The 12,052-nt window shown below is 38.6% G+C and overlaps 1 protein-coding gene across 1 annotated transcript in view; it reads left to right on the top strand.

Annotated features, from left to right (window-relative positions):
- METTL16 (methyltransferase 16, RNA N6-adenosine) overlaps positions 1 to 12,052 on the top strand; it is a 70,119-nt gene that overhangs the window by 40,561 nt on the left and 17,506 nt on the right. The window contains exons 7-8 of the mRNA XM_020909764.2: positions 10,898 to 10,967; positions 11,693 to 11,782. Of these exons, the coding sequence (XP_020765423.2) occupies positions 10,898 to 10,967; positions 11,693 to 11,782 (160 nt within the window). The remainder of the gene's footprint in view (positions 1 to 10,897; positions 10,968 to 11,692; positions 11,783 to 12,052) is intronic.

Genomic DNA, 12,052 nt, shown 5'->3' with positions numbered 1-12,052 from the left:
TCTCTTGCTTTTTCTATGATCCAGTGGATGTTGGCAATTTGATCTCTGGTTCCTCTGCCTTTTCTAAATCCAGCTTGAAAATCTGGAAATTCTCAGTTCACATTTTGTTGAAGCCTAGCTTGGAGAATTTTGAGCATTAATTTACTAGCGTGTGAGATAAGTGCAATTGTGCAGTAGTTTGAGCATTCTTTGGCATTGCCTTCCTTTGGGATTAGAATGAAAACTGACCTTTTCCAGTCCTGTGGCCACTGCTGAGTTTTCCAAATTTGCTGGCATATTGAGTGCAGCACTTTCACAGCATCATCTTTTAGGATTTGAAATAGCTCAACTGGAATTCCATCACCTCCACTAGCTTTGTTCATAGTGATGCTTCCTAAGGCCCACTTGACTTTGCATCCCAGGATGTCTGGTTCTAGGTGAGTGATCACACCATCGTGGTTATCTGGGTGGGTCATTAGGATCTTTTTTGTATAGTTCTTCTGTGTGTTCTTGTATTCATAGTGTATTCATAGTGTATTCATAGTGGAGAGTTCTGACAAAGCGTGGTCCACTGGAGAAGGGAATGGCAAACCACTTCAGTATTCTTGCCTTGAGAACCCCATTTAGGTTACAGTAAGGGTTAAAAGAAATATGAACTCTGCCAAGCCTATATTAAGTACCAATGACATATTATAAGCCTTGTCAAGTGTGTTAGTTGCTCAGCCATGTCTGACTCTTTGTGACCCCAAAGATTATAGCCTGCCAGGTTCCTCTGTCTATGGAATTCTCCAGGCAAGAATACTGGAGTGGGTCACCATTCCCTTCTCCAGGGATCTTCCCAACCCAGGGATCGAACCTGCGTCTCCTACATTGGCAAGCAGATTCTTTACCATCTGAGCCACCAGGGAAGTTCTATGAGCCTTAATTGTCTATAAATACTTGCTTCCTTTCATCACCTGAGGAGGTTTGTAATATCTTTCTTTTGTCTCTGTTGTTAAACTTTTCTTGGCTTCTGGTGATTCTCATCTCATGTCTTAAGGACATGGATGCAACTAGAGAGTACTTCAACTAAGTGAAGTAAGTCAGAGAGACAAATACCATATGACACCGCTTATATGTGAAGTCTAAAATATGGCACAGATGAACCTATTTACGAAACAGAAACAGACTTACAGACATAGAGAACAGGATGGTGGTTGTCATGGGGGAGGAGGGTGGAGAAGGGATGGAGTGGGAGCTTGGGGACAGTAGATGCCAACTATTACAGACGGGTAAATGACGAAATACCACTGTATAGCATGGGAAACTATATTCAATATCCTGGGATAAACCACAGTGAAAAAGAATGTAAAAAAGAGTGTATGTGTGTGTATACCTGCGCCACTTTGCTGCACAGCAGAACTGAGACAGTGGGGGCTTCTCTGGGGGCTCAGTGGTGAAGACTCTGCCTGACAACGCAGGACACTCAAGCTCGATCCCTCACTCAGAGAGACCCCCCGTGCCAGAGAGACTTAGCTGGATTAAAAAAGAAAATTAAGACATTGTAAATCAACTGTACTTCAATGAAAAAAATTTTTTAATTTGTTCAGGAATGCTAATTTTAAAGGAAAGGTGTTAATCAACATATTTTATACTATTACTGTGTGAGCACGAATTGCTTTTAATTTCTCCATCTTACTCCTAACTTACCGAAGGCTTTTAATTCCTGCTTAATGATTTCTCCATTTATACACTGCCTTCTTTTTTTTTTTTCCATTTATTTTTATTAGTTGGAGGCTAATTACTTTACATCATTGCAGTGGTTTTTGTCATACATTGAAATGAATTAGCCATGGATTTACATGTATTCCCCATCCTGGTCCCCCCTCCCACCTCCCTCTCCACCCGATCCCTCTGGGTCTTCCCAGTGCACCAGGCCCGAGCACTTGTCTCATGCACCCAACCTGGGCTGGTGATCTGTTTCACCCTTGATAATATACATGTTTCAATGCTGTTCTCTTGAAACATCCCACCCTCGCCTTCTCCCAGAGTCCACAAGTCTGTTCTATACATCTGAGTCTCTTGTTCTGTTTTGCATATAGGGTTATCGTTACCATCTTTCTAAATTCCATATATATGTGTTAGTATACTGTAATGGTCTTTATCTTTCTGGCTTACTTTGCTCTGTATAATGGGCTCCAGTTTCATCCATCTCATTAGAACTGATTCAAATGAATTCTTTTTAATGGCTGAGTAATATTCCATGGTGTATATATACCACAGCTTCCTCATCCATTCGTCTGCTGATGGGCATCTAGGTTGCTTCCATGTCCTGGCTGTTATAAACAGTGCTGCGATGAACATTGGGGTGCACGTGTCTCTTTCAGATCTGGTTTCCTCGTATACACTGCCTTCTTAAAGGGACCATATTTTTTTTTCTTCCAAACCTTGTAAAGCTGCCAAATGAAATAGATTAGGCTCTAAGTAAATTTACCCAGGTTTGTTTAAAGTAGTTTAGGTAGAACAGTTATTTGTGTTTTCAAATCTGGAAAAGGATTGATGATATAAAAATAAGGATTGTTACCTGTTGATGAACCCATAAACAATAAAAACAAAGTGCTGGTTAATGCACACTGCTTCTAAAGCAGTATAATAATATTTGTCATACTTTTATAATTAAGATTTTCATTCATATTACTTAATGTATTAGGGTGAACCATATGAAATAGCCAATCTTCAACCATTTTCAACTTATAAAAATGGCAAAAAAAAAAAAAAAAGACAATTATTTATAGTTTTAACCCAGTATGTGATTTTAGAGGCTCTTAAATACACTTGAGTTTTAGTGACTATAAAACTTACCTTCATAGTAGCTACTTTCGGAGAAGGCAACGGCAACCCACTCCAGTACTCTTGCCTGGAAAATCCCATGGACAGAGGAGCCTGGTAGGCTGCAGTCCATGGGGTCGCGAACAATCGGGCACGACTGAGTGACTTCACTTTCACTTTTCACTTTCTTGCATTGGAGAAGGAAATGGCAACCCGCTCCAGTGTTCTTGCCTGGAGAATCCCAGGGATGGGGGAGCCTAGTGGGCTGCTGTCTGTGGGGTTACACAGAGTCGGACACGACTGAAATGACTTAGCAGCAGCAGCAGCAGTAGCTACTTTGCATATAAACAAGTAAATGTTGAATGTGTATCCCCTTAGTCTGAAATTTCTCTCTAAAAATAATGTGCAGTTGGATGAACTTCAAATGACACAGGAGTAATTATGATGCTTGGTGAAAAAAGGAGGATACAGATTATGTATTGCTAGTGTAACTAAGCTATGTTATAAAGCAAGAAATAGGCAAAGCGTTACTGTGTTGTGTACTAGTCTTTATGTTTGAAGATACAAGGTAGATCATATTTAAGTTTGTATCTTTAAACAAGCTTTATTGAGGTATAACTTGCATATGGTTACTTTCTCCAATTCAAGTGTATGATCTGATGCATTTTGACAAATGTATACATCACCACCACCACAGTCAAGATATAAAACATTTCCATCACCATAAAAAATTCCCTAGTGGCCCTTTGCAGTCTCTTCCTACCCTACCCAACCTCTAGTGGTCACTGGTTTTTCTATCACAGTAGTTTTGCCTATTCTAGACTTTTAAATAAATGGATTTTTGTGTCTAGCTTTGTATTATAAATATTTTTACTTTTCTATGTATTATGAGGTTTTGACTGCTCTCGCTAGGGGAGATTGCCCCTCCCTGGGCTCACCGATCTTAGATACAGCAAAGGACCCAGCCTGAGTGAGCCTTGGATCTGCAAGGCAGATAGATCCCTACTCTGTCTGCCCCCTCAGCCCAGGAAGCCATCTTCCTTTGCCTGATGCCAGGGGCCTGGGGCCTCCTTCACAGCCCAGAGCCCTTGGAGGTTATTCGCACTAGCTGATCCTAAACTGCCCCATGCCTTGCCTTGCCTGTCCTGAGGGAACCGCAACAGAGGCCGTGGCCTGAGCACGCCCCTCACTCCTGTTGTCTGCTTCCCGACCACCCTGGTGTCTTCCCCATGTGGCCCTGCGTGACGATTTCTGCTCATCTCTAGGATTTGTTAGTACAATAAACTTTTTTTCTGAGGCTGTTTCCTCATATCTGTAAATGACCCAATGCAGAATAGGCTTTCATATAACATGCATTGTATCCATAGTGTCTCCCTTTGTATTGCTTAGTATGCCATTGTGTGAATCTTCCGGAATTGGTTAATCCACTCACCAGTTGATGGACATTTGGACCCTTTTCAGGTTTTGGCTAGTATGGATAACACCACTATGAACATTTGCAAACAAGTCTGCGTGGACTTAAGTTTTCCTCTATCTTGAGTAAAATACCTGGGAATAGGATTCCTGAGTCAGGTTGCCAGGCTGTTCTCAAGTGACTGTACTGATTCCCATTCTCACTAGCAATGTATGAGAGTTCCAGCTGACTCCATTTGATGTTGCCATTACTTTAAAATTTATCCATTCTATTGGTTTTATAGTGATACCTCATTCTAGCTGTAAGTTGCATTTTCCTGATGACCAGTGATGTGGGGCATCTTTGTATGTGCTTGTTGGTCATTCCTGTCTCTCTCTCTCTCTTTTGTGTTAGACTTATATATATATATATATATATATATATATATATATATATATATATATATTTTACTGGATTCTAGAGAGTTCCTATTTACTCCTGTTCCTATACCTGCCCCACAGTCAGTATCCCTCATCAGATTGGGACATTTGTTAAAATTGATGAGCCTACTTCAACGCTTTGTTATCACCCAGAGTCCATCGTTTACATTCGGATTTATCCTCTGTGAGTTTGGACACATGTATATTTACAGTTATCCATCATTATAATATACATAATATTTCTACTGCCTTAAAAAAATCATCTGTGCTCTACCTATTTACCCATCCCTCTCAACTACTGATCTTTTACCATCTCTATAGTTTTGCCTTTTCCAGAATGCCATGTAGTTGGAATCGTACACTATGTAGCATTTTCAGATTGGCTTCTTAAATTTAGTTATGTATATATGTTTTCTCCATGTCTTTTCATGGCTTAACAGCTCATTTCTTTTTAGTGCCAAATAATATTACATTGTCCAAACGCACCACAGTTTATTTATCCATTCACCTGCTGAAGGGCATCTTGATTGCTTCCAAGTTTTGACAGTTATGAACAAAGCTTCTATAGATATCTGTGTGCATATCTTTGTGCGGACATAAGTTTTCAGTTTCTTTGAGTAAATACCAAGGAGCACGATTGCTGGATCACGTGGTAAGAGTATATTTGGAAGACTCCCAAAGTGGCTCGGCCTTTTTTGTCTTTCCACTGACAGAATGAGAGTTTCTGTTGCTCTGCATACTCACCAGCATTTGGTGTTGTCAGTGTTCTGGATTTTTGCCATTCTGATAGGTGTGTAGGGGTATCTCATTAGTTTCTGTTTCCTTGATAACATATGATATGGAGCATCTTTTCAAATGCCTGTTTCTCATCTGTATTTCTTCTTTGATGGGTGTCTTGTTAGGGTCTTTGGCTCATTTTAAAATCAGATTGGTTGTTTTCATACTCTTGAGTTATAAGTGTTCTTTGTATATTTCAGATAACAGATAGGTGTTCTTATTTTCTCCCAGTCTGTGACTTGTCTTTTCACTCTCTTGACTTAATCTTTCACAAAGCTTAATGAAGTCCAGATTGTCAATTATTTCTTTGATGCATCTTGCCTTTGGTGTTGGTATCTAAATCATTGTTACTGCCAAATTCAAGGTCATCTAGTTTTTTCCTATATTATCTTCTAGGAGACTTATGTTTTACATTTAGGTCTGTGATCCATTTTGAGTTAATTTTTGTAAATGATACAAGGTTTGTGTATAGTTTTGGGTTTGGGGAGTTTTTTTGCATATGATGTCCAGTTCCAACACCACTTGTTGAAAAGGTTATCTTTGCACCTTTTCATTTCTGATATTAGGAATCTGTGTCCTCTCTTTTTGTTTTTTCTTTTCTCCTTAACCTGGCTATAGGCATATTGAATTTATTGATCTTTTTAAAGGACCAACTTTTGACATAATTGATTTTTCTCTATTGATTTGCTGATTTCAGTTTTTATTATTTCTTCTTATTTGCTTTGGATTTAATTTACTGTTTTAGCTTCCTGGGGTAGAAACTTAGATGATTGATTTTAGATTTTTCTTTTCTAATGTATTCATTCAGTGCTATAAATTTCCCTCTAAGCACTGCTTTCACTACACAAACTTTAACAAATTGTATTTTTTGTTTTCATTTAGTTCAAAATGCTGTTTAATTTCTCTTGAGGTACCTTCTTTGACCCATGTGTTATATAGAAATGTATTGTTTAATCTCTAAGTACTTGGGGATTTTCTAGCTCTCTTTCTGTATATTGAGTTCAAGTTTAATTCCCTTGTGGACTAAGAGCAGATGTTGTATGATTTTTATTCCTTTAAACTTTGTTAAGATGTATTTTATGGCTCAGAGCAGTCTATCTTGGTGAATATTCCATGTGATCTTGAGAAGATGAATAGTTTATATAGGTCAGTTATATCCAATTGATTTATGGTGTTGTTCAGTTCAACTCTGTCTTTACTTATTTTTGCCAGCCAGATCTGTCCGTTCTGATAGAGGGTTGTTGAAATTTCCATCTCTAATAGAAGATTCATCTATTTCTTCTTGCAGCTCTATCAGTTTTTGCCTCATGTAGCTTGACGCTCTGTTAAGTACAAACACGTTAAGGATTGTTATGTCTTCTTGGAGGACTGTCCCCATTTTAGCTTAGAATAATGCCCCTCTTTATTCCTGATAAGTCGCTTTGCTCTGAAGTCAGCTCTGTCTGAAATAAGTATTTCACTTTTCTCTCCTCTTGCTTGCATAGTTTCTAACATAAATTGGATGTAATTCTTATTTATAGGTAAGGTATATCTTTTTCTGACTTCTTTGAGGATTTTTTTTTTTAAGCTTTGATTTTATTCAAAGTCATACACCTAGGTGCAGTTTCTGAATTTTTTTTTCTGCTCAGTGTTCTCTTAGCTTTCCGGATCTGTGGTTCAGTATCTGACCGAATTAATTTGGGGAAATTCTCAGTCATTATTGTTTCAGATATTTCTTCTGTTCTTTTCTCTTTCTTTTCCTTCTAGATTTCCATTACACATATTTTACATCTTTTGTAGTTGTCCCACAGTTCCTGAATATTATATTCTGGTTGTTTTTTTTTCTCTCTCTGCTTTTCACTTTTGGCAGTTTCTATTGAGGTATTCCCAGACTAAAGTCTTTCCTCAGCTGTCTCTAATCTACTGATCAGCCCATCAAAGGCTTTGTTCCTTTCCATTACAGTGTTTTTGATCTCTTTCATTTTTCTTCGGTTCTTAAAATCTCCTTCTCTCTGCTTACATTATGCATCTGTTCTTGCATTTATCCATTAGGGTCCTTAGCATCTTAATCATAGTTACTATATTCCTAGTTTGATAACACCCAATATCCTTGCCATGTCTGGTTCTGATGCTTTCTCTGCCTCTCAGACTCGTGTGTGTGTGGTTTTTGTTTTTTTTTTTGCCTTTTAGTATGTCTTATAATTAAAATAGGAAGACATGATGTACTTGGTGAAAGGAACTGCTCTTATAGGTCTTTAGCAATGCCATGGTAAGGTGTGGAGGAGGGGAAGCATTCTGTAGTCCTCTGAGTGGGTTTTAGCCTTTCAGTGGCCCCGTCCGTCTGGGTTGTGAGCTACACACATGCTTCTCTGTTTTTTCCCCTGCTTTGGTGGGAAGGGATGTCTAGAGTAGGCTGGAGTTGAATGATAACCCCTCCTCTGGGTCAGTCAGGCTCTGATAAAACCACAAGAGGTCAGACTCTGGCTAATTAGTTTCTCCTGGGGGGAGACTTTTTTAAGAACAGGATGTCCTAGTCTAATTCAAAATGGTTCCTTTTCCTCTCCCCCAGCCAGAAGCATAGGGGGCGGTAAGAGCCTGGTCAAGCTCGCAGATGATAGTTACTAAAGCGCGGGGTCCCTGATGAGTGGGCACCCCTGGAGGTTTTATTTCTCAGGCTGTCAGGGCCGAGTCTCTGGCAGGCTGTCAGTTTCAGTGCAGGTTTCTCCACCTCAGCACTGGTTGTTCCTGTGGGGATGTTTGCAGGTGGGCTTCTGCTTTAGTAAGCTATGATTCTTTGTATTTGTCTGCCTATCTCTAATTTTAGAGGCCCTATGAATACTTCTGTCATGGATTTAAGAAGAGTTGATTTTTAGTTTGTTTGGCTCTTGTTAAGACAAAGTGGTGACTTCCTGCTTCTTACACATGGCTTATGGGATCTTAGTTCCCTGACCAAGGATTGAACCTTGGGCCCTAGGCAGTGAGAGCGTGGAGTCCTAACCCTGGACCGCCAGGGAGTTCCTCCTTTTTGTCCGTTAAAGATGTTGTTCTGTGGAGAAGGAAATGGCAACCCACTCAGTATTCTTGCCTGGAAAAATCCATGGACAGAGGAGTCTGGCGGGCTGAAGTCCATGGGATTACATGACTGAGCATGTGTGCGCGAGGGTGGAGGGAGATGGGTTGGTAGCAATAAACAGGTAGAACTAAAAAAAAAAAAAAAAGATGTTTTGTTGTCTTCTGGTTTGCATTATTTCTGATGAGAGGGTGATATTAAATATTTGTGTTTATCTTTCTTCTTTTGAACAAAAAGTGTCTCTACCCTCTCCCTGATTTTAAGATTTCCTTTTTGTCTCTGACTTTTGGTACTTTGATTATGAAAAGTGCCTTAGTGTGGTTTGGTTTGGTTTGGTTTAATTTTTATTTTATATTTTATAGTTGATTAACAGTGTTATGTTAGTTTCATGTGTACAGCAAAGAGATTCCATTATACGTATCTATTTTTTTTTAAATTCTTTTTCCATTTAGGTTGTTACAGAGTATTGAGCAAAGGTCTTTGTGCTATACAGTGGGTCCTAGTTGGTTATGTATTTTAAATATATAATATGGTTTTATTTTATGTTTTTAATGTGTGAAGTTCATTGAACTTATATATGTTTATAGTTTTTTATCAGTTTGGGAAAAATTTTGATCTTTTTTTTTCAAATACTTTTTGTTCCCCTTTGCCTCTTTTCTGAAACTCAAGTTATGTGTACAGTTTGATACCGTCCCATTGGTCACTGGTGCTATGTTATTTTTTTCATCTTTTTCTTTTTCCACCCCCTCTGTGCTTTATTTCAGATTTTTTTTTTTTTTTTTTGCTGTGTCTTCAAGTTCATACATCTTTTTTTTTGTGGAGTCTAATATGCTGTTAATCCAATCCAGTGAATTTTTTACTTGAGATATTGTAATTTTCATGTCTTGTAGTTCCCGTTTGATTAGTTTTTATACCTTCCCTCTTTGCCTCACCATGTCCATGTTTTGTTATGGGACATATTTTAATAGCTATTTTGATGTCCTTGTCTACTAATTCCATCATTTCTTATTTCTTTGTCTATTTCTAATGCTTGATTTTTAAATCCTGGTTGTGAATCATTTTCCTGCTTCTTTAATATCTGGTAGTTTTTGACTAAATGCTGGACACTGTGTATCTGATGTGTGGTGGGGCTCTGTTTCATTGTATTCCTTTAATGAGTTTTGGAAAAAAAAAAAATGAGTTTTGGACTTTGTTTTGCTGCTTACTTATATTACTTGTGATCAGTAGGATCCTTTTTCAGGTCTTGTTTTTGTAAGCTTTATTAGTGCGGACACAAAACAGTCTCTCACCCCTTTAAAAGCAGCATCCTTTTCAGGATTCTGCTGCTTGGCCCCCCCTTTTTTAACAAGGGCTTTCTGCTGTAGCTAGTAGAACCACAAACTAGCTGTCTAACCACAAAGCTAAGTCCTCACTGTCTGAAATCCAGGAGTTGTTCAGCTTACTGTTTTCTGAGAGTTCTTTCCCTGGCCTCCACCCCCACCACACACAGACCGTTATTCTGCAGAATATTCCAGGGAGCTCCTCTGCAGACATCCAGATTTCTCTCCCTGTGCAGCTCCTCCTTCTTTCTCTTTTGCTCTTCAAATTCTTACTGCCTCGGCCTCTCTGGGCTCCAGTCTGTCTCAACAATTCAGCAGAATTTTTGAGTTCTATTTTAGTTTCCTTTCCCTGCATTGCAGCTTGGAAATTTCCTCCAGGCAGTAAGCTCTGGCAATTGTGGGGCTTACCTTGTTTTTCTCTCTGAGATCATAGGTCTTCAATGCAGTTGTCCAGTTCTGAAAAATTGTTTCATATATTTTGTCCAGTTTCCTTTTCGCAGTTTTCTTACTAAATAATCCGCCATAGCCTGAAGCAGAAGTTCCGTATAAATTTTATACTCTGCAAACTTTTTAGAATAATCAGAAGAGATAAAGTCTGTCATTTTATGTTTTAACCAGTTCACTTCATCTTCATACTTCCTCTCCTGTATTTGCTGTTGAGAAAACTGATTTCATGTTCTCTTGAAACTTTAGTGCAATATATATTCTTAAGTTATCTGCAGGTGAGTGCATATCTCAAAGTACAGGTCATGCTGGATTTTATAGTTTGTCTTAATATGGTGTGGGGGGCTGTGTAGCCTTCTTTTGTTATTTATTAACTAATTTCTGTCCCATGAATGGCCTTCATTCTGAGCATTGTAAGTGAGACCCCTCTCTGTTTCTACATACATATATCCCTAAATAATTGGAAAAACTAAGTGACTTTTGTTTAAGTTGCTATGGGCATGTTTCCCTTCTCTAGATTTATTCTCTGTCTAAAGACATTATATACAATTCTTGGTTTTGTCGCTTGTAACTTAACTCAGTATTTGTTTGCTATTCTTCTCATCTTGTTCGCTTGAGTAATGCTTGGTGTAAAAATGTAACCACATAAACAGTGTTTGACTTGGCTGCTTTTTTTTTGTTCTCCTAGATGGTATAGCTGCATGCTGGGAAAGAAATGCAGCCTGGCTCCTCTGAAGGAAGAACTTCGCATACAAGGGGTAAGGCTTTGTAATTACTATTCCGGAGGTGTGTCCACTTTTGATGGTACTTGAAATATAGAATTTTCCTGTATACCAAAAAACCCTAAATGTGTTTTTCTGTTTTATTTTTGCTTGTCCATTGCTTGTTTAGTTTTTTTAATGATGTAATTTTGGAGCTAACGGAATTTTTTTAAATCACCAAAATAAGGCCTTTTTTTTTTTTTTTGAAAGGCCTTAAAATGGAGACTACATAGCTATGTCAAGCCAGGCTTTGGAGGCTCTTTTTCCTAAAAAAGAAAACAAAAGAAGATTTGAATCGTTTTACCAGTAGTTCTCTGAAGTGCTGTATTTTGAGTGTTTCATATATCTAACCTCAAACCCAGAACTGTAAATTGTCTCTCATGTTTCATGGGAGGAAAAAAGCCTACAACTTTGTTGAGATGTCTGGACGGCATCACTGATGCAATGAACATGAACTTGGGCAAACCCCAGGAGATGGTGAAGGACAGAGGGGCCTGGTGTGCTGCAGTCCATAGGGTCACAAAGAGTCAGACACTACTGGGCGACTAAACAACAATGATTTACTCATTGGTTATTAGGCAGCTAGGCATAGCTGTTTTTGGATGGTAGCATTCGCTAACTGATAAAAAGAAAGACCAAACTATAATTTAAAATGAGGCAGCAGCCAGAAACATATTAGTAGGACTAATAAAATGATTTGATGCTGTGTTTTTTGGTTTCAGGTTCCTAAAGTCACCTATACCGAATTCTGCCAGGGTCGGACAATGAGATGGGCTTTGGCTTGGAGTTTTTATGATGATGTAACAGTACCAGTAAGTTGAGACCTTCCTTTAGCTTTGCTGAAATCCAGTACATGGTGGGTTTTAGTAGGTCATAAATCAACTAAATCTGTGCTGTCTTGTTTCCCTGAAGTTTGCCCCAAATGCTTACATCACAACGGAAAGTGGTTGTAAACCAGGCACAGTCCTGGAAGGCTGTCTGTGGTGACCGTAAAACCTTTCTCTCTGTATCTGTGCAACTCAGTGATTCTTAATCAGAAAATGTAAATGAGTTGGAAAAGGATCTTTTACCAATTAAAAAAT

The sequence above is a fragment of the Odocoileus virginianus genome, chromosome 17 (assembly GCF_023699985.2).
Source record: "Odocoileus virginianus isolate 20LAN1187 ecotype Illinois chromosome 17, Ovbor_1.2, whole genome shotgun sequence".
Classification (NCBI taxonomy): domain Eukaryota; kingdom Metazoa; phylum Chordata; class Mammalia; order Artiodactyla; family Cervidae; genus Odocoileus; species Odocoileus virginianus.
The sequence above is the reverse complement of the archived record's forward strand: the minus strand, read 5'-3'. Positions and strand labels throughout refer to the sequence as shown.